This window comes from Muscardinus avellanarius (genome assembly GCF_963383645.1).
Source record: "Muscardinus avellanarius genome assembly, chromosome: 3".
NCBI classification, from domain to species: Eukaryota; Metazoa; Chordata; class Mammalia; order Rodentia; family Gliridae; genus Muscardinus; species Muscardinus avellanarius.
In genome coordinates, this window is record NC_137788.1 from 14,914,010 (window position 1) to 14,940,781 (window position 26,772).

Below are 26,772 nucleotides of genomic sequence, written 5' to 3' on the forward strand. Positions count from 1 at the left end.
GGTGGTACTGGGGGGTGGAACCCAGAGGCTTTTCTACCTCTGGGCTATATTCCCAGACCTACTTTATACTTTATTTGGAAACAGGGTGTCAGTAAGTTTCTGAGAGCCTCACTCAGTAGCTGACGCTGGCTTTGAACCTGCGGCATCCTCCTGTCTCAGCGCAGGGATTATTCCTTTCAGTGCTAATAAAAGAACGGAACATGATATGATTGTCTCTACAGTGAACATAACTGCTCAACTGACATAAAATAGTAAAGTATCAGTTTTGCAAACAGATATCCAAGCAACTCTTGAGATCCCAGAAGAACATTTCTGGTAGAAGTGACCAAAGAACCACCAATGACAGTGCAAACTCTCCCAGGCTTCCAGGGTCTTACCAGGGCTGTCACAGTCTTGTTCTCCTTCCTCCTGACTGTATCAAGCTGGGAGCCGGCCGCAAGCAGGGCTGTCAGTGCGGTATACAGCTCATCATACTTAAGAGGCTTGGAGTAAAGGACCTCACACGCCTAATACCAAGAAACAAAAACAATCGTTTCTTACTTTTTGAAGTACTTTTCCTTCTACCCCTGTACTATCACTTAACCTTCCCGTTAAATCAGACTTTTGGATCCCCCTTCCTGCAGATTCCAAACTGAGGCCTCACTCAGTTGTGGACCATAGTGAGCAAAACACTGCAGGCTTTAGAGCAAGAGAGTCAGGCAACATCTTGTCCATTAAAATATTTAACAAAAAAGCTCTTCAGAAGTAAGCTTCAGAGGTGACCACCCCTACAGCAAAGGTGCAACCCAGCAAACAAAGCTCAAAGTCACATCTTCCTTCTAGCAGCAGCTCAAATCCTAACAGACCAAACTCCCTCATCATTGTAAGAAGTGAGTCATTCCCTTTCCCCTGAAATGCAGATTTGGCAGTGACCATGTAGCTGACACGTAAACGGAGGCTTTAAAATTCCTAGTACCACAGAATCGAGCCGGTTCACATCGTCCTCTGAGGCTTCTGGGGACAGGACACAGTAGAATCTGGGTTGTGGGACTGCATCTGGAAAACAATATGCTTATTAGATGAAGTTTCATTCTCAACCTGGTCTAACAAGCATAAAACATAAATTTTTTCTTTTAAATTAGAACAAAGTGTTCTGGCCCTGGCGTTACTGACATGAGGGCCAGATCATTTAGACTCTACAGGAGGTAAAGCAGCACTCCCGGCCTCTGCCTACTGATGCCAGCAGCACCACTCCATCAAGCTGTACAACAGAACTGTCTCCAGACACTATCAACTGTCCCATGGGACAGAGACAACTAAGGTGCTCTGCAACCAAGTTAACCAGCATAGCTACCAGCAGACTGAAAGTAGTGAATGTACATGCTACTTCCCAGTAGCAAAGGAGCTAACGAAGTAAAAGATGACAGTAAGCTCATACTAAGGCTTCATGAAAGTAACTATTAAATCTTTAGATGAGAGAAAACACTAAAAATGAACTGAAGGGCTGAGAGAGTAGTTCAGAAGCAGTGCACCTGCCTAGCACACATAAGGTCCTGTATTCAATACCCAGCACTGCAAAAAGAAAAAGGAAACAAAAATTTTTTTTGTTAAGAATGACAACTACTATATAAAAGAAACACTAGTGAGAATATTATATTCCTATGACTTTCAGCATAGTATATCACCAAGACCCAAAAGGAAATTTAGTTTTTAGGTGAGAGCCACATCCTGAAGGTAAAATCTCCAGTTATTAATCACCTGTTATTCCAAGAATCCATACACTGTACCCTAGGGCCAGACAGGAGGATTCCTAATTCCAGCATCTCAATTCCCCCCATCCCCCCGATCTGGGGGGAATTTGACCAGGAGCATTTGACCTCTGAGCTACATCCCTTGCCCTAATTTTTATTCTTTATTTTGAAACAGGGTCTCACTAAGTTGTGGAGGGCCTCATTAAGTAGCTGAGGCTGCCTGCGAACTGCAATCCTCCAGTTTCAGCCTCCCAAATGCTAGGATTACAAGCGTGCACCACCACGCCTGGCTTAACATCTCAAATTTCTAAAACAACAAATGAGGGGTATGTACAAGGCAATTTCCAGAACTGTTTTTAATCCACAGGTGATTTGCCACCCTTTAAGAAGTAGACAAAACCAGGCATGGTGGCGCACGCTTGTAATCCCCGCGCTTGGGAGGCGGAGACAGGAGGATAGAGCAGGTTTGAAGACACCCTCTCTGGCTTAAGAGACCCTGTTTCCAAATAAAAATATGAAAATGGGTCTGGGAGTATAGCCTGGAGGTAGAAGGGTTTCCAGGTACCCCAGTACCACCAAAAAAAAAAAAAAAAAAAGTAGACTAAAGTAACTGGCAAGAGATTCTCTAAGAGTCTTCAATTGAACCCTGCCAACAAAAACCAGTAAATCAGTTTCGTGTTTGTACTATTTTCTCTGACCTGCTGCAAAATGCTTTGACCAATTTTCTTCTACTTCTTTGAATCCATGATATAGAGGAGTGGCTGCCCGGTGGCTGCTGCTGTCCTGGGATCCACTCGTCCACCCAAAAGGAGGACTCAGCAAGTTATGCTGCACCTTTAAAACACAAACACTCGAATTCAGAAGAATACATGCTCGCTGTTCTGCTTTTCGCTCCAAACATGGTAACAAATAACAGATATCAAACCTTGGAAATTCACAAACCAAAATAGAGTTTTAAAATTTTTTCTGTGACTTCTCTTAGGAAACATTTTTTTTTTCCTGGTACTAGGGGTGGAAACCAAGGGCTTTTCCACCTCCGGGCTATCCTCCCAGACCTATTTTATACTTTATTTGGAAGTAGGCTCTCACTAAGTTGCTGAGAGCCTCACTCAGTAGCTGAGGCTGGCTTCGAACCTGTGCGATCCTCCTGTCTCAGCCTCCCAAGCACTGGGATTACAGGTATGCGCCACCACGCCCGGCTAGGAAACGATTTTTGATAAAGCATATCAGAAAAACTGCTCAATGTAACATTTCAAGAAATGCTGAACGTAGTGACCCTTAACTTGCCCTCCCATACTCATTTTGGATCTTACAAAGAACTTTATCAAGCCATTAAATTTACCGTTTGACCATCCTTTAACCACCAACAAATACATACTGAAGGCCAGCGCTCTGAGTACATTGTTAGACACAGGTAAAACAGGGTCATTCAAAAAGATCGCCTGTGAACAAAGCCTATTATCCAATTTTAACAAATGGACTAAATTGAGTAACCTCTATTTATCTCTTCAGGCTAAATATAAAGCACAAGTTCACACACACAGTGTTGGTGGCTTTCCGAATAACACCTATAAACCTTTATCAAACATCTAAAACTTAAAGTGAGCAGGTCATTTCAACATTCGATCATAATTCCTGAGGAGAATAAAGCTCTCAGTAATGGCAAAGCAGAAAACAATTTGTCAGTCTATACCTGCTCAAACAGATACACAGGAGCTTTGGAATACTGATGAAGCAGATAATCGAAGATCAAAAGCAGGCGAGCCAGGATGAGAGGCACAGAGCGCATCTGGGCATCCAAGCTGATGCTGAGCTCCTGGATGATCTGGACAAGTGTGGTCAGTATGGACCGGCGGCCTTTCTCGGAGAGGTGGTGGAAGATGAGGAGCAGCAGCTGCAGGTGCTCTATGTTCAGATCTTCTGTCTCACTGGGCACTACCCCTTGCAGGGCATTCTGCTTCATGGTAGACAAAAACCTACCACAGAGAAAGGGAGAGCACAGCTAGTGAGGAAATGTCAGAAATCCCCCAAGACTACGATATCCAGTGCTAAAAGAGACAGGCTCCCTCTTTGTTATGATATCTATGCATATATGTAGAAATGTACCAGTATTGGGAAGAGGCATCAAAATGTATTAATGTGCTGGTATTGAAAATTGCTTTGATAATTTCCAAAATGTAAAATCTAGTCAGAGTTAGGTGCTGTGCAAGCACTCAGGCAGGGAGGGGGCTGCAGCGACTACAATGTAGAGTTCCTCTCTGTCTTTGCCCTTCATTCTAATCATTAACCTATAGTAAAAGCCTTGGAGTCAACTGAAGCCTTTAGCTCTAAAACTACAATAGAGGCAACCGGTGCCTCTGTTTACCTCCTCTCCTCTGGGATCCAGCCTGGACAGAGGAAAGGTAAACTCTGTGTGCGGCTTCAAAGCACCCTAGTTGATGAGCAGCCAATACTGCCCAATTCAGTAGAGCCGAGGGCCAGGTAGATTCTTGACCCCTGCTCTTAGAAAGCACACTGTCCGGAGACAGAGGCACCACCTGGCTAAGGAATAAGTAACTAGCCCACTGCCTTGGTAACGCTGATGAGAAAGATAACAATACAAATTTTTTTTTTTTTTTTTTTTTTTTTTTTGGTGGTACTGGGGGTGGAACCCAGAGGCTTTCTACCTCCGGCCTATACTCCCAGACCTTTTTTTAAAATATATATTTTATTTGGAAACAGGGTCTCACTAGGTTGCTGAGAGCCTCACTAAGTAGCTGAGGCTGGCTTCGAACCCATGCGATCCTCTTGTCTCAGCCTCCCAAGCGCGAGGATTACAAGCGTGCGCCACCATGCCCAGCTTATACAAAACCTATTTAAAGGGGGGTCCCCAAAAGGGGCCAGAGTTCCATTTTCAGCCTCCCCAGCATGCGGGTCGGCATGCTGCTTTTTCTCTTCTGTTTCCTACTGATCTATTTTCTACTATTTTTGTAATAAAGATTTGTTAAAGCTGCACTGAGCTGCCCGTTAACTTTTCTATTCAACCAACCTTAGTGGAATAAGAAAAAGAACCCCCACCATTCAAATCATAATACTGGGGATGTAGGTTGGAGGTAAAATGCCTCTGTATTCCATCCCCAGTATGGTGAAAGAAAGAAAGAAAGAAAGAAAGAAAGAAAGAAAGAAAGAAAGAAAGAAAGAGAGAGAGAGAGAGAGAGAGAGAGAGAGAGAGAGAAAAGAGGCAAGAAGCTCAATAACCTAGTGAGACCCTGTTTCAAAAGAAACAAACAAAAAAGGAAGTAGACTACCCTTAGGCACAATCTCCAGTACTAAAATAATAAATAAAAAATTAAAGTATCTTTAAACTTGTCAGAAGAGCTTTTATGCAAAAAAAAGGAAAGCACGTAGCCAACTGTTCCCACTGCCTCTGGCTATTAGGAAAGAGATTTGTATTTTAATAAGGGCACCCTTCCTTTGCAAAACCCCTGCCCCACCAGCTCCTGGCATTTTTGCAAGATTCCACCAGGAAAAATATAGTGGGCTTCTGGCATTCTGGGGGTTTATACTTTCTAAATCCAACATTTGAGCTATTTGATCCTAGAATGGGGAACAGAAGAGCAAAGCCTTTTAGGAAAACAAACTGCTTTGAAGACTTCTAACCATGTAAACAAAAATGGCAAATACAGGTCTATCTAAGGAGGATTTAGATGCTTAATCTGAGCTTCCCCCAAGGAAACAAATTCTTTAAAATTTATTCAAAAAGATGGCAACTCACTCTAAATAATTTCATGTTGAAAGCAAAATAACCAAGGATAGAGTTGGCTTCCTTGCTACCTCTCTTTCAAAAAATGAGGTCAGGATAAAATCGGTTATGTTCAGGATGCAGGTTCTTTCCATTAATTATAATCAAATTCCCCCTGTGCTATAGAAGCTCCCGTTTCCAGACCACAATGGTCTGCTTGTTTATTTAACGACAACCTTCCCAACACTCCCATCATTTCTCTACCCTCTCACTCCGAACAAATCAAGAACAGCAGGTTAACTACACTAAAATCAAGCAAACAAAGAGCAAATAACCTCTACCAACCTCCAAGACGGCTTCTCCTGGAGTTCTCTTACCTGTCCCAAACTTTAAGGCATTCAGGGACATCAGGATCACCTTGTGCGCCAGCTTTATGCTGCCAGATGAGCAGGAGACGGGACAGCACAGAGAGGCCTTGAGGATGAATGTACAGCGGCCACGGGCCCTCGGAAAATGGAGCGACTCCGAGCTGCTGCAGCAACGTGCTCTGACGGGAAAGGTACGCATGGTGGCATCAGGAAAAGACAGAGCACGGCCAAAGGTTATGCGTCCACTCCCGTGCTCATTTTTAAATACCGTACAGAGTAAAGAAATGCACCCCAAAATCCAGGTTTAGAAGTACTTTGGAAAAAACCGTCTAGTTAACAAAGGAGAGACACATAAATGAAAAATTACTAATCTAACCCAAATAACATATATAGTTTAATTAAAGTCTGAAAGTGGCTTCTGGAAAAAATGGAAATGTTCTCATAGAACAGAATCAGGATAATTTTCAAAGTGAACAGAACATGAAAGCTTGGTGCCTTCCAAAGCAAACTTCATGAACAACTGTAACAGATGACAGTATGTCACTTACTGCCAATCTCAGTCACACCAAGCTGTGGAGAAATCCAATAACTGCCATTAACCACAGTGGAAGAGAAACTCCACCTATTGGAGGCCAAGGCGTCTTGACCGGATCAAGACCGTTCTTTACCTCCAGCTGTAGCAAATGAGTTTCATTTTCTTTGTGGGAGGGGAGGGTATTAGGGATGGAACCCAGGAACATTCTACCTCTGAGCTACACCCCAGCCCCATTTTTTTTTCATCCGATTCAGTTTTTTTTTTTTTACGTTTTAATCTGAAACAGGTCTCGCTAGGTTGATGAGAGTCTCACTTCAAGCTGAGGCTGTCCTCAAACCTGCGATCCTCCTATCTCAGCCTCCCAAGTACTAGGATTACAGCTAAGCTTCACTTTCAACTTATCCTCTCCCCCCCCCCCTCTCTCTCTCTCTCACACACACACACACACACTCTCTCTCTCTCTCTCTCTCTCTCTCTCTCTCTCTCTCTCCCCAGTGAGAGTGAGGTGGATGCCAATTGGAAAAAATGCCTGCTTTCTCATTTGGCTTTGGAACACAAATGATAGTTACCTCCAGATGTAGGATAGATTTCCAGGTCTGCCAAATTAAATTCTATTCTAATAAATTTTTTTTTTTTTTTTTTTTTTGGTGGTACTGGGGGTGGAACCCAGAGGCTTTCTACCTCCGGGCTATACTACCAGACCTATTTTATACTTTATTTGGAAACAGGGTCTCACTAAGTTGCCGAGAGCCTCACTAAGTAGCTGAGGCTGGCTTCGAACCTGTGTGATCCTCCTGTCTCAGTCTTCCAAGTGCGGGGATTACAAGCGTGCGCCACCACGCCTGGCTTAATAAAATATCTTTGACCCCATTCCATTGAAATAATATTATTCCAAATGTCATAAATCTCAAGAGCAGCTTCCATTCACTGGACAGCTTCCACAGACTGAGCAAAGCCCTGTGCATACACTCTCGCTCTGAACGCACAAGGTGACAGGAGGGGAGTGTTCCGTGCTCCATGTCACCACTGAGAGAGGCTGAAGAACAAGGGCGAGTCCAGAAGGCTGCCGAGGCCAGGCTTATTCAAACTCACAATCGACTCCTAATTCCAAGGAAACAATTCATAAAAGTAAACCTATCTGGGCTACATCTAAAATACTAACTTTCAGCCGGGCGTGGTGGCTTAAGAGACCCTGTTTCCAAAAATAAAAAAATAGGTCTGGGAGTGTAGCCCAGAGGTAGAAGGCCCCTGGGTTCCACCCCCAGTACCACCAAAAAAAAAAAAAAATTAACTTTCAGGCTGGGGTAGTTTGCCTGGTATGTACAAAGACATGTGTTCGAGCCCTAGGACCACACACACACACACACACACACACACACACACACACACTAACTTTAATACAATTTAATAACGGCAGAAAACCTAAGTGCTCAAATCGAGAGACAGATAGACATAAATATCTAATGGGTAGTGTGGGTAATGGTGTGTGTATATATATGTAACTTTTTTTTGTGGGTAATGGTAGAGATTGAGCCGTGGCCTCCTAAATGATTCTACCACTAACCTACATCCCCAGACCTGCCTGCCTGCCTGTAAATATGTATGTCTATTTATCCATCTCCAGTAGTAGAGATCAAAGCCATGGGTGCTCTATCGCTGAGCTGCATTCCCAAAGCCCTTTTTATGTTTTATTTTCAGAAAGGGTCCCACTAAATTGCCCAGGCTGGCTTTGAACTTGGAATACTCCTGCTTCAGACTCCTGAGTTGCTGAGATTATAGGGGTGTGCCCTCACCCAGCTATTAATTTCTATGTGTGGTACAGCCATTGAAACCAAAGGGCAATTCACCTCTGAGCTACAATCCCAGAGTGAGAGTGTATTGAAACAGGGTCTTACTAAATTTCTCAGGGTCTTGCTAAATTACTGACCTGGCCTAGAATCTCTGATCTTCCTGTCTCAACCTCCAAAGAACTGGGATTACAGGTGTGTGCCTGCCATCACACCCAGCTAATTGTGTGTGTGTGTGTCTATGTGTGTTTACTGGGGACTGAATCTTTTTTTTTTTTTTTTGAAACAGGGTCTCGCTAGGTTGTTAAGAATCTCACTACCTGATGAGAATGTCTTCAAACCTGTGATCCTCCTGTCTTAGCCTCCAAAGTACCGACACACCACCACACCTGGCTAGTAAAAAACTTTTTTTTTTTTTTTTCAGTAATGAGGGTGGAACTCAGGGGCATTCTACCTCCAAACTACACCCGCAGCCCTACTTTTTAATTTTTATTTTGAAACAGGGTCTCACTAAGTTTTGGAGGGCCTACGTAGCTGAGGCTGGCCGCGAACCCAGATCCTCCTTACCAGCGTGTGCCACCACGCTGGACAAATTTTTTTTAATTTTGAAAAAGATTCCCACTAAGTTGTGGAGGGCCTCACTAAATTGCTAAAGCTGGCTCCAATCTTCCTGTCTCAGCCTCCCAAGTACTAGGATTACAGATGTGTGCTACCACATCCGGCTTCATAAACCCCCTTTTAGCTGAGTATGGTGGTATATGCTTGTAATCCCAGTATTTGGGAAGCTAAGACTGGAGGATTGCAGGTTCAAAGCTAGCCTCAGCAAGTTAGTTAAACGCTCAGCAACTCAACGAGACCCTCTTTCCAAATAAAAAAAAAAAAAGTCTGGGAGTATAGCCCAGAGGTAGAAGGCCCCTGGGTTCCATCTCCAATAAACAACAACAACAATAACAACAAAATCTTTTTTAAACAACAAAAGAAAATATTAAGGAACTTCTCAAATAATTTCAGATTATGAGAATTTTTTTTTTTTTTTTTTTTTTTTTTTAGCCGTACTAAGGGTGGAACCCAGAGGCTTTCTACCTCCGAGCTATACTCCCAGACGTATTTTATATTTTATTTGGAAACAGGGTCTCACTAAGTAGCCAAGGCTGGCTTCGAACCTGTGTGATCCTCCTGTCTCAGTCTCCCAAGCGCAGGGATTACAAGCGTGCGCCACCACGCCCGGCTCAGATTATGAGAATTTTAACCTCTTAAAATAGCTTCCCGAGCCCAGGAGAGTGGCACAAATTTGTAATCCCAGTATGTGAGAGGCTGAGACAAGATGATGGAAGATGCATGGCCAGCCTCACCTACTTAGTGAGGCCCTGCTCAACTTAGCAAGACTGCTTCAAAATAAAGAATAAAAAAAGGCTGGGGTGTAGCTTTGAGAGAGAAAGACCCTGGGTTCCACCCCCAGTACCACAAAAAAAAAAAAAAAGAATTGCAAGTAGAATTATTAGACATCAGCCAACCACGGTGGCACACACCTGTAATCCCAGCCAGGAGGACTGAGGTTCAAAGCCAGCCTCAGAAAGTTAGTGAGGCTCTCGAGTGAGAACTTGTTTCCGAGTAAGAATAAAATTGGGCTGGGGTATAGCTTGGAGGTAAAATACCTCTGTGTTCAATCCCCACAGCTTCACCATGGAGAGCGGGTTCTGCTGCTCCAAGCGCACCCAGCCCCAGCGCTGCAGAGCGCGGCGGCCAGGATAAAGTCATTTCTATAAGTAAAAATGTTGTTAAGTTTAAGAAATATAGATATATAGAGAACTAAGGAAATGAGGAACTTGCAATTTAGGATTCAAGACATCAGATACTCCAGTGGGGAAAGAGGACACTCAGATGGTTAGTTCAGAGTTACAAATTCCCAAGTAAGAAATCCCCTAGGATTTCATCTTTGAAAATGCATTTTCTTTTCTTTTTTTTTTTTTTTTTTTTTGAGGGTCTGGCGATGGAACCCAGAGGCATTTGACCTCCGAGCTATACCCCCTGCTCTATTTTTTATTCTTTATTTTGAAACAGGGTCTCACTGAGTCGCGAAGGGCCTCCTAAGTAGCTAAGGCTGTCCGTGAACCGTGATCCTCCGGTCTCAGCCTCCCGAATGCTGAGATTACAAGCGTGCGCCACCACACCTAGCTCTTAAAATGCATTTTCATTTGTATTTCTCCCACTACTATTGATAAACATTTTTTCCTATGTTTCTGGCCATTTATATGTCTTTTTCATAAATTACCGTAAGCTGGGTGTGGTGGCGCACACCAGTAACCCCAGTACTTAGGAGGCTGACACAAGAGGATCGCAGGTTCTAGGAGAGCCTCGGCAAGTAGTGAGACTCTCATCAACCTAGTGAGAGCCTGTTTCAAAATAAAAATAAAACAGGGCAAGGAGTATGACTCCGAGGTAGAATGCCCTGGGTTCAATCCCCAGCACCCCCCCAAAAAGGTGATTACCTTCTTATAAATTTTTGTCTACTTTTCTATAATCTAACCATTAGAAGTTTGTTTTTGTAGTTTTTATTTTTCTTAAAGCCTGACTTGGGGGGAAATATTACATTTATGTTTTTTTGAAGTGACCCCAATTAATGCACAGGGATAAACTAACATCACCTCTCGGTGTTCTTTCTAGTAGGGTGACTTGATTCATGAACAAATGTTCTTTTTTTCTTTTTTTTTTCTTTTTTTTTTTTTTTGTGGTACTGGGGATTGAATCCAGGGGCATTATACCTCTGATCTACACCCCCAGCCCTATTTTTTATTCTTTATTTTGAAACAGGGCCTCACTAAGTAGCTAAAGCTAGCCGCAGACTCGGGATCCTTCTGTCTCAGTCTCCCAAGTATTGAAATTACAAGTGTGCCTCACCACATCTGGCTCAAAGTGTTCTTTAACAAGAACAACTGCAGCCCGTGGAAAGTGGCATAGACAACGCCCAGCCTAGACGGCCATCTTACACACATACCTGCAGGTTAGGGGACTGTAGGTCAGAGGTCACCAGAGAATGGTTAAAGTGATAGAGAGCGGCAGCAAACTCTTCATCTGATGAACCTGAATACAGACCAGAAGCCAGTTATTCAAGCAGCTGTTAGATGCATCACACCCTGCCCAGGGGATCACCAGGCACACCAACTGTCACTGACCCTTGAGTCCATCCTTGTCCACCTCCTTGATGATACTGGCCAGGGTGGCCATGTGGTGCTCAGAAAGAGACACACTCAGATAGTTGCGGATGAAATTATTCCGAGAGTTCAGCATAGAAGAGGTGATGAAATTCAAAATGTTGGAAGCCAGCCCTAAGAACTGAAAAGAGCATAAGACAGGTCAGGTTGGGTTCATCGGCCCTGAGCTCCTGCAAAGCCTGACTACGAACAGGAAATATGCCCACAGGTCTCATGCAAAAACACAATGAGTTAACTCATCAAATCTGAACCCACTCAAGCAGGACGAAGATTGATATTTTAGTCTCTCCTATTCAATTCTACCAGTTACACAAAACAGCATGCTACCTCAATACAACAAACTTCAGAATATATTGGGTGAAGACATAAAATTTCCCAATAAACTGACCCATCCATTTCCTTTGCTCCTCTAAGAGCCCTTCTATGTCCAGTTCTATATATCATTAATATGCTGAATTCTGATACCTGTGTTAGTGACTATTAGAGATGTCTAAAATTTCTGGCACTATTAATGGTAATATCACTGTATCAATGTTGTGTGTTCGTGATCAAGAATTGGGTGAGACTCATATACAAATAGATGATCAGAACAGAGGCCAACACACCGTAGATAATAAATACTGGCTGAACCAATAGTGAGCAAGCACTTAAGTTATACCAGACCTAAGCTAAAGTCCCTAGTAATATTCTCTTTTCCCAACACCCTTAGAGGCAGGTACAATCACAAGAACACTAAGGCTTGGAATAGTTTGGATTTTTGCTCAAAGCCAGTAGGTGGAAGAAGTAGGATTCAAATCAGTTCTGTCTAACTCAAAAGGCTGTGCTAGTAACAGCCATCAATGACAAAAACAGTACCAAAAGTTCAAGTTATTTAATGAAATAAAGTTAATGTACGTAAGTACTGAGCAAAAATATCTCTCGACATTAGTTATCCAACTTCTATTTTAGTTAAATGATCTGCTTCTATCAATCTACTCAACCCCCTCCCACCAGGCCTCAGAAGCCCACTCTTACCAACTCAGGGTCTTTGCGACTCGCCAAAATGTTGCCCTTGTCACCAGCAGCCTGCTTGCTAGGGCTCTTCACCCGAGGAGAGCTCTCCAGCGGAGGGGGAGGAGGGGGTGGGGGAGGAGCCACTTTCTCTTTACTGGGGGAGATGGTCTCCTCAAACCACTGCCCCAAAATCGGCTCACTGTCATCATCTGAATAGTCAAAGAAAAAGTAACGCAAATGACCAAAAAAAATTATTTTTGGTACAAAAGAAACCCAAGGATATGCTGATTGTTATTTTAGTTATAAAGTATATAAATCTGTCAAAACTTATGCAAATGTATACATAAAATGACAGCATTTTATGTAAGCTATACTTTAAGAAAACTGGTTTTTTTTTAAAAAAGCCAAATAAAGTAAGAAAATCTTCACTTTATTTTACTGCAATAAGTCAAACATTTTACAAGAACAAATTTATAATTCTTATCAACTGTAAGCCCTAAGATGAAAAGAATTACTGTTCTCAGTATTTCATATTATTCTCAAACTTGACTATGAAGAAAAATCTAAAATACATATTTTGTTCACTCTCTCTCCAAATTTAGGCAGGAAGGAATGTTAGTGTGGCCCTAATGTTCATTAGTCTTTAGCTTCTCCCCTATGCTTTCTGAGCTACAAATCTGTGATTAACAACCAAATCAAATACTCACACATGACCTAGAGTTATGCTGGGAAGGCGGAGAGCAGAGGTCATAACATGGGTCAATACAGAAAGAACTATGAACAACTGAGATATATTTTGATTTTGGTGGGTGTTATGGTTTAGATTTTTAAATGTCACCAAGACCTCAGGTGTTGGAAATGTAGCCAGGTTTGGAGATAGGACTTGGGCAGAGGAAGTGTATGGCTGGGATGTGGCCTTGGTACTGTGTCTGTCCGTGGTCCCTCCCCCCATCCTCCGCTCCCACAACCCACAAACATGAACTGAGCGGGGCTCTTCTTTCTTTCCCAAGCACTAAAGCCTAAACCTCCGAAACCTCTGAAACTGAGAGCCCTAAATAACTCATACTCCCTCTAAGTTGAGCTTGTCAGGTATTCTGGTCACAGCAATGAAAAAGCTGACTGAAACTGTGGGAAAGGAATGAAGAACAACATGGGCTGAGCTGAAAGGAGCATTGAGCATTCAGTCTTCAGCATTCAACTTGCTCTTAATAACACGTCCTCTTTGAGTGTACATACAGTCAAGGCCCAGGCTAGGAAGGCAAAGTAAAATGTCAACCAGGACACTAAAGGAACCTGGTGCACTCATGACATTCCTCTGGGGGAAAGAGCGGCCTCTACCTTGGCTGCTGTCCTCCTCCGTGCTACTGAAATCATCCTCATAGTAGGTGTTTGAGTCCGTGGAGGCGCTGGCGTCACTACTCATGGAGCCCTTCCTCTGCCGCTGCAGGACACATGCCTAGGAAAACAACACCATCCTACTCAACCCCATGCACCACATGGAAAGTTTTCTTCCTATGTCCTTTTTTGGAAATCAGAGAAGTATATCTCCTAATAACCAGAGATATGGTCAAGAATTGAAAAAATAAGCATTCCATGGTGTTTTCTGTTTTTGCTTCAGAATGAAAATCACAAATTACCAAGTGGCCATATATATCACAACACTGAAGATCAAGAACTGATTCAAATATTTAGGCAGGTTCAACCAATTAGGAATTCCTCTCCTTGTCCAGTTGTGTACTACAGCATACAGCCATAGTCACAGGGGTCTGGGGCAGGGTCACCTGAGGCCAAGAGTTCTAGATTAGCCTAGGGACATAGAAAGACAAAAGAAAGGAAGGGAAGGAGGAAGGGGTGGAGGGAAAAGAAAACTACTAAACACGCTTTTCTTCTTCAAAACCATCACCTACAAAAGTGGGTTTATAAAGGTCACAGTGTTTGATCAACATTATTTTGAGGTTACATAAGTTCTTCCAAATTATCAACGTCTTGATCCCCACCTACCTTTCTATAGGAAGTCGAGAGCAACGTCAAGAGCAGGTTGGTCAGGGGGACAGAGTCGATTAGCCGCTGAATCCTCTGTATGGAGGTGCTCTGGGCCATAATGCTGAGGACTGCAGGGGGACCATCTGTCTCCCAACCCTGAAGGTAACAATACAAAGGGAAATTAATGACATGACGCGCCAGGAAGAACCACCTGTATTAAGAGATCAAGCTAACTCAACCAGCAGCAGATCCAGCAATTGATCTGCTGATTCCATGAGAATAACCTCACCTTGTAAAGAGCCTCAACTTGCAGGTCTTGAAAAAGAGATGTTAACAGCTTGATGGCGTGGTTTGCCAATATTACTGAGAGCACCCCAAATCCCTGATGCCTATACAAAGAAAAAGGAAAATGCAGACCTTAAAATAATTAACAATGAATTACAACCTCTGAATTGTGTATCTTGCCATTTGAGTCTCAGACCTTTTTGAAGATAGATCTATGGACCTTTCTCCACACACGAAGTGGCATATTATAACTTACGCTCACCGTCTTCCTGAAGCCATCCATAAACTGCCAAAATATCTGCAGGCTTCAGGCAAGAATTCCTGGACTAAAAGAAACTTACGAATTCATAGACTTGGAATTTCAACTACTGTTCAAAACCTACTGGTCATGGAAAGATACTAACATTTAAAGGGGGTCATTTTTGTCTTTTTGGACTGGGGACCAAACCCAGGACGGTGCACTTGCCAGGCAAGTGCTTTGCCACTGAGCTACATCTCAGCCCAAAGATACTAACATTTAAACGATGGCTCAGCTTTTTTTTTTTTTTTGGTGGTACTGGGGGTGGAACACAGGGACTTTCTGCCTCCGGGCTAGACTCCCAGAACTATTTTATACTTTATTTGGAAACAGGGTCTCACTAAGTTGCCAAGAGCCTCACTAAGCAGCTGAGGCTGGCTTCAAACCTGTGCGATCCTCCTGTCTCAGCCTCCCAGGTACTGGGATTACAAGTGTGCGCCACCATGCCCGGCTCTCATTAAGTTTCTGAGAGCCCCACTAAGCAGCTGAGGCTGGCTTCGCACCTGTGTGATCCTCCTGTCTCAGCCTCCAAAGAGCAGGGATTACAAGCGTGCACCACCACACTCGACATGACTAAACTTTTAAAGAATCACTCTTTTGAGAAGAAGATTAAAATTACCAACTTCCATGAAATATCTGGGGGAGAAAACCTAAGAAAACAAAAACCGGTGTTTTGGTTTTTTTTTTTTTTTTTTTTGTGTGTGTGTGTGTGTGTGTGTGTGTGTTACTGGGTATTGATCCCAGGGGCGTTCTGTACCCCCTGAGCTATACCCCCAGCCTACTTCATGTTTTATTTTGAAGCATGATCTCACAAAGTTGTAAGGGCCTTAAATTGCTGAGGCTGTCCATGAAATTGCGATCGTCCTGTCTCACCGTTTCACATACTGGGATTACAGGCATGCAACACCAGGCTCAGCCTGTTTTGTCTTTTTTTTTGTGTGTGTGGTACTGGGAATGGAACCCAAGGACATTCTACCTCTGAGCTACACCCCCAGCCCTATTTTTTATCCTTTATTTTTTGAAATGGGGTCTCATTTTGTTCTACTTTTGATACTGAATATGGAAATCTGGGGTGTTCTGCCTTTAAGTTACATCCCCAGCCCCTCTTTTAAATTTTTCCTGAGTAGCTAGGATTGCAGGCATACCTAGCTAAAAGTAGTTAATTTTACATCACATTTGAGTAAAACTTTTTCTGAAAAAAATGTCCACAGGACATATCTAACATATAATAAGCTTACAGTAAATCCATAAGGAAAACAGAAAACCAAAGAGGAAAGTAAGACATTTTTAAAAAGAAGAAATCCCAATAACCAATAAATAAGTGAAATAGACAACAATCATACTAGTAATCAAGAAATATAAATAAGAACAATATAGTTAGGCATTTTGGCACATGTCTGTAATCCCAGTAATTTAGGAGGCTGAGACTGGAGGATTGCAGGTTTGAGGACAGCCTCCCTGTTTCAAAAGAGAAAATAAAATAAGGCTAGGGATGTAGCTCAAAGGTAGCACAGCCCTAGGTTCAGACTCCAGTAAATACAAATACAAACACAACAATAATAGAACATTTTCCCCTCTATTATTAGCAAATACAAAAACTACTGATAGCCTATTCTCAATGAGGTCATGGTAAACGTGTGCATATGTGCGCGCGCACACACAGACACACACACACACACACACACACACACACACACACACACACACACCTATTGGGAATAGAAATTAATATAACTTTTCTAAAGAGCAATCTGGCAAAACATTTTAAAATTTTAAATGTGTACCCTCTGTCCACATACTCATATATGCTTCAGGAGTTTACTACAAGACGCTAAACAAGTTCTCAAAAGTTTATGTTTCAGGAGATTTATCAAAGCATGATTTATCAAAACAAGAAATATGCAGCAAGTTAAATAAGTGTAAATCAGTAGGGGAATTAATTGTGGTATATTTGCATAGTAGAATACTGGCAACCATTAAAAATGAAACAGACTCAAGCAGGGTGTAGTGGCACGCGCCGGTAATCCCAGTATTTGGTTGGCGAAGACAGGAGGACTGTGGGTTCATGCACAGCCTCAGCATTAGTAAGGCTCTCATCAACCTAGTGGGTCCCTGTTTCAAAATAAAGGGCTAAAAATAGGGCCGAAGTGTATCTTGGAAGTAGGATGTCTCTGGGTTCAATCCCCAGTAACACACACACAAATAAATAAATACACACACACACACACACACACACACTATAATAGTGTCATTGTAAAGATGTCTATAGTATTTTATAATCAGTGATCCTTTTTTTTTTTTTTTCTTTTTTGCCTGTACTAAAGATTGGATCCAAGAACATTCTACTTCCGAGCTACAGCCCCAGCCCTACTTTTTATTCTTTATTTTGAAACCAGGTCTCACTAAATTGCGGAGGGCCTCACTAAGTAGCTAAGACTGGCTATGAACCTGCGACCCACCTGTCTCAGCCTCCAAATACAAGCATGCACCGAGACACCTAGCAATGTATACACTTTTTAAATCTGAAGAATAAAGAACAGCCATTTCTAAAGTATACTTTTTCTTTTCTTTAGTATCAAGAATTGAACTCAGGGGCATTTTACCTCTAAGCTATAACCCAAACCCTTTTGCTTTTTTTTTTTTTTTTTTTTTTTGCGTTACTGGGGATGAAACCCAAGGGGCATTCTACCTCCAAACTACACCCCCAGCCCTTTTTTTTTTTTTTTTTTTGTGAAACAGGGTCCCACTAAGTTGCAAAGAGCTACACTAAATAGCTGAGGCTGTCCACAACTGCGATCCTTCTGTCTCAGCCTCCCACCCAAACCCTTTAGCTGTTTTGAAACAGAGTCTCACTAGGTCGCTAAGGCTGCTCTTGAATCTGCAATCCTGTCTCAGCCCCCAAGTGTCGGGATTACAAGTGTGTGCCACACACCAGCTTCAAGATCAAGAATTGACCTCTTCCTTGAGCACCAGACTCACACATCCAGCTGCCTCCTCGACATCTCATACAGTTGGCTCACAGTCAAGTCAAATGCGACAGCCAAAACCAAATGACTTATTTCTCTTCCTTCCTTCTACTCAACCTACTCCTCAACTAGTATTCCCTAGTTCAGTAAAATTATACAACCCAGTTCCTCATGCCAAAAGTTCATTTTATGGGGTGGGGTACTCGGAATATTACCTCCAAGATACACCCCTACCTAGACTGATTTTCTTATATGAAAATATGGTCTCGCTAGGTTAATGAGCCTATTTGCTGAGGCTGTGCTCGAACCTGCAATCCTCCTGTCCCAGCCTCCCAAGTACTAGGATTATAAGCATGAGCCACCACACCCAGCTCGTGCTAAAAACTGTAGTTTTTAAAAACAGTATTCCAATGGCACCTTGTCATGCCCAGCATCCAAGCCCTGAGCAAACTTGATCAGCTGTACTTCCCAGCATTTGCCGACTGGGCCTCTCTGCGCTGCCTTCACTACCACCACCACCCTATTTCATGTCTTCCTGTCTCCTCTGCAGTACCGTGCTAGCTTCCTCCCCAACCTGCTCCTCTCTGCCTGTGCCCCTACCGTCTCATCTCCACACAGCAGCTGGGTTCTCAGATCACCAATGAAATCAGGCCGTGTCTTGGTCCCAGTGGCGCCCTCTACAGCACTGGGCTCTAGACTACCTGGAGGCTGGCTCGCTCTGTGACCTAATTTTCCACCACTTTCCCTGGCTGATTTCTCTACTCTCGCCACACTCACCTTGCTGATCCTAAGATTGGCCAGAAAAAAACTCCACCTCAAAACTGAACAATTCTACCCCAAATACTGACACGGCTCATCCTGTCACTTATATATGGTCTCCACGTCCTGACTCCAGGGCCTCTGAGACCATCCTGACTAAACTGGCAGCCTCTCCCACTCACCAGTCCCTTGCCCTAACTTCTTTTGCTTTAATGTAGATTAAGCTCTAATGCACTTTGTATATTTATTGACTATTTCCACAGTTAGAAAATAAGTGCTTTAAAAGTAAGGGCCTTGCCTTGTTTAGTACTATAAACTCAATGCCCAGATAAGCTGAACATGTAGCGAGGACTAACAGAATGAATCAAAGCTGGGCATGGTGGGCACACCTGTAATCCCAGTGCTCAGGAGGCTGAAACACAAGGACTACAGGTCTGAAGCCAGCCTGAGCATCACAGCAAGGCTCTCAGTAACCTAGTGACATCCTGTTTCCAAATAAGAAATAAAACTGGGCTAGGGTGTAGCTCAGAGGTGGAATGCCCCTGGGTTAAATCCCCAGTGTCTTTCCGTCCGTCCGTCTCTCTCTCTCTCTCTCTCTCTCTCTCTCTCTCTCTCTCACACACACACACACACACACACACACACACACACACACACACACACACACACTAAAATACAAAAATGCCTGGGCTTAGGAAACACAACCTTGAGCAGCATGTTAGACCTATCTCCTTCTTTCTAGCAATCAGGGCACATTACCCAGGCGTCAACATCTGAGGAAGCAACCCAGCAGCACCTGACAGTACCTGCGCCTCACAGATTACACAGGTGACCGAGTACTCCACTCCGAGGGAGCCCACTTTACAACAGGAGTAAGTTTTCCTGCACTGAACACGGGGGGAAAAAATCCTAAAAAAAATTCTAAAATGCACATTACAGATATTTCCTCTCTCAGATACATGAGGAAACAAAATTAGTTAAAAAAAAAATAGTGCCGGGCGTGGTGGCGCACGCTTGTAATCCCCGCTCTTGGGAGGCAGAGACAGGAGGATCGCGCAGGTTCGAAGCCAGTCGCGCTGGCTTAAGAGACCCTGTTTCCAAATAAAAATATAAAATAGGTCTGGGAGTGTAGCCCGGAGGTAGAAGGGCTTCCAGGAACCCCAGTACCACCAAAAAAAGAAATTAAGTTTTTTTTTAAATAAAAAAAAATAATAACATCCAAAATCCCCCACGTACGATTTGGAGCTAGTGAACCATAATCATTATCTTTCTAAGTTTTGAAACAAGGTAGGAAGGCAAGCTTTCTACTGATCTAAAGAAGAGAGGCTGGTGTGCATCTCAGTGAGCAGCAGAGCATATGATTGCTATGCCTGAGGCCCTGGGTTCAACCCCAACACTGAAACAAAACCATATAGAAACAAATAAAAAGCCGACACAGAGAGAATTTCCATGCATCCTCATCACTGTGAAAGAGCAAACATGACAAGAGTAAACACATACCCTTTCCCAGGCCCCAGCTTGGGAGAGCCCACTCCCTCCTTTGTACGAGAAAGGATGTCTCTGACTCGGAGGGCAGCCAGCGGGTCCTTCTCTTTCCCCTTATCAGCCAAGGCAGTCGGACTGAGGTTGAGGATGAGGAAAAGGCTGTTTAACAAACACCAGGCACCCAGCAGCTGGAAGTTCTGGTAGTGCTGTTGTAAAGGACAGGAAGTGTAGCATGAACGCTCATGTTCGCACTGGTATTCCTACTGAGAGACTGAGATGGAAAGACAGTAGAAACATGCTCCTCACCTCACCGCCGGCCCGGCGGGAACTGCTGATCGCTTGTCCAATCATGTCATAGATTTCAAGCTATTCAACATCAAATAGACACAAAAAAATCTGAGCAAGTCGGCATATTTCGTTATATAATTGCTAAATTCTGAATTAAAGAAATTTAACTTGAAGAGCTCAGTACTCTTAAGATCATTTTGGGGGGCAAGTGGAGTATACTGGGGGTGGAACCCAGGGGCATTCCACCTCCGAGCTACACCCCCAGCCCTATTTTTTATTCTTTATTTTGAAACAGGGTCTCACTGAGTTGCAAAGGGCCTAAGTAGCTGAGGCTGTCTACACACCAGGATCCTCCTGTCTCAGGCTCCCAAATGCTGGGATTACAAGCATGTCCCACCACTCCTGGCTCTTAGGTCACTTTTTTTTTTGTAGTACTGGGGGTGGAACCAAGGGGCTTTCCTACCTCCAAGCTATACTCCCGGATCTATTTTATATTTTATTTGGAAACAGGGTCTCACTAAGTTGCTGAGAGCCTAAGAGCTGAGGCTGGCTTCAAACCTGTGCAATGCTCCTGTCTCCGCCTCCCAAGCGCGGGGATTACAAGCGTGCGCCACCACGCCCGGCTCTCAGGTCACTTTTTAATTCTACTATACTTTCCTGATCTTATGGAGCTAACGCCTGCTTTTCATTCAGTTCAAATGTTACCTTCTCGGAGCTGTTAGTTCCACGCAGCCTAAAGCAGCACATCCAGCCCTGTGTCTACAGATTCTATTATAATTTATTCTTTCTCTGCACTTATCAGTACCAAAAATTGCCTTGTTTCTTACAGTCTCCCTTGAAAGTATACTGCCACCTCCTAAGCCGTCCAATGGATTTGATGAATGAATGACTAAACTGTCGAAAGCCCACTCACACCACAAAGTTGCAGTTCTTTCTAAACTTCTTTCAAAGTTGCAGTTCTTTACCTCAGAGCCAAGTATGGTGGCACATGCTTGTAATCCCAGGACTTGGTAGGCTGAGACGGGAGGACTACAGGTTCAAGACCAGCCTCAGCAACACAAGTCCTTCCGCAACTTCATAAGACCATTTCAAAATAAAAAATAAAATAGAACTGGGGGTGTAGATCAGAGGTAGAACACCCGTAGGTTCAAACTCTAGCACCACTAAATAAATAGCCAGCCGGGCGTGGTGGCACACGCTTATATTCCCGCGCCCGGGAGGTGGAGACAGGAGGATCACGCAGGTTCGAAGCCAGCTGCGCTGGCTTAAGAGACCCTGTTTTCAAATAAAAAAGTATAAAATAGGTCTGGAAGTGTAGCCTGGAGGTAGAAGGGTTTCCGGGAACCCCAGTACCACCAAAAATAAACAGCCAGCAGAGAAAAAAAAAGATCTATGCTAATATGAGAAACAAACCTTAAATGCATTATTCCTAAGGTGAACATCTATCTCTTAGACCTACTACCAGGACCTACTGCCCAGGAGTGTGAAGAATATTCCAAATCTTTTCCTCTACCAGGAGTGGAGCTGGACACACGCCCCCATCTGGACACCACAGGGGCCGCACGCCCAGGCTTGGCTTACACACAGGGGCCGCATGCCCAGGCTTGGCTTACACATTTCTGGACAATCGTCGCTGCGTCACTCTCATAGTCGTCTTCTTTGGAGCTGGTGGACCCTGTCCGTACTTGCTGAGCACTACCCACATGGAGGATGGCCATACATGTTGCCACACTCACGCCTGAAAAAGACAGGCACATATTCCAATCAAGAGACACTCTCCCACCAGTCCACCAAAACTAACAGACAAAAATTTCCCACCCAAAACTGAAAATAAACTTCATAAGGACAAAATAAGTACAAAATGCAAACCAGCAATCACTCCTGGGTATTTATCCAAATGAGCTTAAATCCACAAAAACCTATACAAAAATATTCGATGCAGCTTTATTCATATTGTCACTAAGTAAGCAAATAAGATTTCCTTCAATAGTGGAATGGATAAGAAAATGATGATGCATCCACACAATAGAATATAATTCTTTAATTAAAAAAAATAGATGAAGCCAGGTGTGGTGGTGCACACCTATAATCCCAGTACTTGAGAGGCTAAGATAGGAGGACTGCAAGTTCAAAGCCAGCCTTAACAACTTATGAGCACAATATACACATGCATAGTCTGGTCCTACTCTTGTCTCTGCCAATGATAACATCAGAATTCCTTCAAAATTACTGCTGTCCTCAACTGAAAACGAGCTCTGTTTCTTTTAAAATTCCTCACCTTTCACTCAGTTTTGTTTACATTAAAAAGTTAATTACTAAAACCTTGTAAAAACGCCGGGCGTGGTGGCGCACGCTTGTCATCCCCGCGCTTGGGAGGCAGAGACAGGAGGATCGCGCAGGTTCGAAGCCAGACGCGCGCTGGCTTAGGAGACCCTGTTTCCAATGAAAATGTAAAAATAGGTCTGGGAGTGTAGCCCGGAGGTAGAAGGGCTTCCAGGAACCCCAGTACCACCAAAATAAATAAATAAATAAATAAATAAATAAATAAATAAATAAATAAAACCTTGTAAAGGCAATAACATCCTTGGGAGTAGAGATCCTTTTTTTTCTTTCTTTTTTAATTTTTGGCAGTACGGGGGATTAAAGCCAGGGACATTCTACTTCCGAGCTACATACCACCCCCAGCCCTATTTTTTATTCTTTTTATTTTAGTGTGTGTGTGTGTGTGTGTGTGTGTGTGTGTGTGTGTTACCAGGGATTGAAACCAGAGGCATTCTACCTCCAAGCAACAACTCCAGGCATATTTTTTTTCTTTATTTTGAAACAGAGTCTCATTGAGTTGCAAAGGGCCTCACTAAAAAGTAGCTAGGGCTGTCCTTAAACTGTGATTCTCCTGTTTCAGCCTCCCAAATATTGGGTTTCCAAGCATGTGCCACTACACCCAGCTATTCTTTATTTTGAAACAGGGTCTCACTAAGTTGTGGAGGACTTCAGGAAGTAGCTGAGGTTGGCCTTGAGCCTGCGGTCCTCCTGTCTCAGCCTCCCAAGTACTGGGGATTACAGGTACACATCATGAAGCCCAGTTTTGTTTTGTTTTGTTTTGAGTACTGGGAATAGAACCCAGGGGCAGTCTACCTCTGAACAACAATCCCACCCCTTTTTATTTTGTTTTGAAACAGGGTTTGCTAGGCTGTTGAGAGTCTTGCTACATCACTGAAGCTGTTCTCAAACCTGTGATCCTCCTGTTTAAGCCTCCCAAGCACAGAGTAGACACTTCATACCTACACATACTATGAAATCACATACGCATATAACACAATGCCAACAGTTAAACAGTAGGATCCTTTATGAAGATTTCCTACTGAGAATTCATTTAATCTGCATACAATATTAGATGTTCTTTAGGAGAAGCGAAGAGGTAAAGGGAGACACAATATTCTAGATCCTCATGGTTTCCTGAAAGGGTATCTGTGCTAAACTGAGAAAATGGGACCAGATATCCTAATGTCTTACCTGCATACAGACAACTTAGACTGAGGACTGTCACATCTTGAAGACGTGAAGGATTGAGAGGTTCCAACACAGGTAAAGAAAGGGTATCCAATGCCATCGTTACATCAATTACCAGTGAATGAAAACTGGAAAATAAAAAAGAGTAAGATCTACAATGTTGTTGCCCAGAACCACTTGCTTCTAAAATCTGACAGCTTAAAAAAAAAAAAAAAAAAAAAAAAAAGCCTGGCATGGTGGCACACATTTATAATCCCAGTATTCGGGAGGCTGAGACTGGAGGATCCCGGTTTGCGGACAGCCTCAGCTACTTAGTGAGGCCCTCTGCAACTCAGTGAGACCCGGTTTCAAAATAAAGAATAAAAAATAGGGTAGGAGGTGTAGCTCAGGTCAAATTCTCCTGGATTCCATCCCCAGACGAAAAAAAAAAAAAAAAAAAGAAAAAAGAAAAAATCAAGCCAGATACAGTGTTACATGCCTGTGAACCCAGTGGTTGGGAACCTGAGACAAGAATATTGGAGGTTCTCAGCCAGTCTCAGCAACTTACTGAAACCTTGTTTCAAAGTAAGATAGGACACAGGCACACCATGCTTGTAATCCCAGCATTTGGGAGGAGGATCCTGGTTCCAAGCCAGCCTCAGCTACTTAGTGAGGCCCTCGCAACTTAGTGAGACCCTGTTTCAAAATAAAGAATAAAAAATAGGACAGGGGGTTAAGTTTGGAGGTCAAATGCCCCTGGGTTCCATCCTCAGACCCACACACACACAAAAAAAAATTAATTAAAAAAGAAATAAATAAGATAGCGCTTGGAGGTGTAACTCAGAACACCCCTAGGTTCAAGTCTCAGTACCACAAGAAAAAAAAATTAGCATGCCATAAAAATGAACCAAGCATACCTCGTGTGATTAGGAAGTAAAGCACGTGCTCCAAAAAGACCTTACCCGTTACGAACAGCAGTAGCATCTGCTACCGTTGCAGGCATGATGAAGAAAGAGTTAGCAGAGACTGCATCCTGGAAGCGATTGATGTAGCGCAGGAAATACGGCAGGTTCAAACACACACGCAGTAACTTCTCAGAGCCGCCTGTATTAATGAAAGGCACAACTTCATACACAAGTCTCTGCTGAACACCTGATTCATCTCCAGGTGGAGAAAGCAAGCTTAAGAAGTTTCTGTAAGCAGAGAAACCATCGTTCTGACAGCAGCCGAAGTCTTACCAAGCTCCTGAAGACTAGCCACGTTCTGAGCTATGAACACATTCTTGGTTTTGACTGCAGAGGCCTGATCTGTGGATGACTGCTCATCATTTTCTCCTTCCACCTGAAAAGACACACGGGGCCTGTCAAGACGCTACCACCTGTTCACTGCCGGCCGGCCTGCTGGGCGGTGAAAAGTAAGCGAAGTCCGTAAGTACTCTCAGACCCCCAGGTGATGATGGGGACATTCCTCCTTAGTGCCGGGAGATAATATGGGCTATTTTTAATAAGAGGGAATAATATATAGTTTTGAACAATATATATTCTTCAGATAGTACACAGTGATACCTTTTATGGACACTACTTGGTCTTTATGTTTATTTGCATTGAAAAATGCCTAGAAAGTCATTAAAACTGTAATAACTACACAGAATACACTGAGGTGAATTTTACTTCTTTTTGTGTTCTTCTTTTCTATCATGTGCAACGCACTGGAAGAAACACATTCTAAGAAATGCATTGTTGGGCGACTGTGTCACTGCGCAAACATCTCAGATATACTTACACAAGCTAAAATGGCTATGGGGTCATAGGCCATAAAAGTGTATGGGGCCACCGTCAAATATGTAGTTCATCCTTGACCAAAAGGCTGCGTGTAGTATGTGACTATGTATCACAAATTCCCAACTTTGTTCCCTAATGTTATCATTTTAACAAAATCCACAGAGATGAGGATATTTGGTTTGGGGTTTGCTTTGTTTTGTTGCGGTGCTAGGGATTGAATCCAGGGACATTCCACCTCTAAGCTACACCCCACCCTACTATATTCTTTATTTGGAAGCAGGGTCTCAGTGAGTTGCTGAGCACCCAGTCAAGTTGCTAAGACTGGCTCTGACCCTGTCATCCTCCTGTCTTAGCTTCCCCAGTACTAGAATTACAGGCATGGGCCACCATGCCATGACTGAGATGAGGATATTTGGCTGAAGAAACTTACCAGAGTCTGTGGACTGATGGGTGGTGAGGTTACAGTTCTAGGGTTAAAAACTGAGGTCAGCTGGTTCAAAAAATTCATTTGTACCTCCTTCTGCCTCAGCTCAGGGCTTACTGGTGAGGCCAGCTCCTTCTGATCTTCCACTGTAACATAACAAACACAAAAAGAAAGAAAGAAAGAAAGAAAGAAAGAAAGAAAGAAAGAAAGAAAGAAAGAAAGAAAGAAAGAAAGAAAGAAAGAAAGGAGTGAGCGAGCGAGTGAGCAGAGTGCCACCAGAAGACAGCACCAGCCCCCGAGATGGCCACGGACCCGGTCTGTGGAGAAGCACGCACCATCTGAAAGAGTCTTCACCGTCTGAGGCAGCTTGGCAGATTTCATCATTGCTGTGAAGGTAATGATTTCAGTTCTGTCTAGGCGACTACAGCCAGTGCACAGGCCCTTGATTAGGAGAATCAAGTGTTTCTGAAAAGAAGACAGATACAGGTATGTCTTTCAGGAGATTCTATGTTTTGAGGAATTCTACTGGCACAGGGACAAATATAGGTTCATCTAAAATATTGCAATTTGAGGAAAAGGCACACCAAAATAGAAACTGAACACTGACCGTTCTCAGGCCCTACCTAGCTGGTAGATGTGTCTTACTATTTTCACACTATTTTTCAACT

At 43.2% G+C, this 26,772-nt stretch overlaps 1 protein-coding gene across 1 annotated transcript in view; it reads right to left on the reverse strand.

Moving 5' to 3' along the window:
* UBR4 (ubiquitin protein ligase E3 component n-recognin 4) overlaps positions 1-26,772 on the reverse strand; it is a gene marked incomplete at both ends in the record, with an annotated part of 142,096 nt that overhangs the window by 101,485 nt on the left and 13,839 nt on the right. The window contains 19 exons of the mRNA XM_080690743.1: positions 378-506; positions 956-1,035; positions 2,429-2,564; positions 3,424-3,706; positions 5,829-5,998; positions 11,137-11,222; positions 11,315-11,474; positions 12,368-12,555; positions 13,685-13,802; positions 14,348-14,485; positions 14,619-14,718; positions 20,138-20,328; positions 20,429-20,488; positions 22,024-22,148; positions 23,924-24,048; positions 24,862-25,003; positions 25,138-25,240; positions 26,111-26,250; positions 26,440-26,569. Coding sequence (XP_080546869.1) covers positions 378-506; positions 956-1,035; positions 2,429-2,564; positions 3,424-3,706; positions 5,829-5,998; positions 11,137-11,222; positions 11,315-11,474; positions 12,368-12,555; positions 13,685-13,802; positions 14,348-14,485; positions 14,619-14,718; positions 20,138-20,328; positions 20,429-20,488; positions 22,024-22,148; positions 23,924-24,048; positions 24,862-25,003; positions 25,138-25,240; positions 26,111-26,250; positions 26,440-26,569 — 2,604 coding nt within the window. The remainder of the gene's footprint in view (positions 1-377; positions 507-955; positions 1,036-2,428; positions 2,565-3,423; positions 3,707-5,828; positions 5,999-11,136; positions 11,223-11,314; positions 11,475-12,367; positions 12,556-13,684; positions 13,803-14,347; positions 14,486-14,618; positions 14,719-20,137; positions 20,329-20,428; positions 20,489-22,023; positions 22,149-23,923; positions 24,049-24,861; positions 25,004-25,137; positions 25,241-26,110; positions 26,251-26,439; positions 26,570-26,772) is intronic.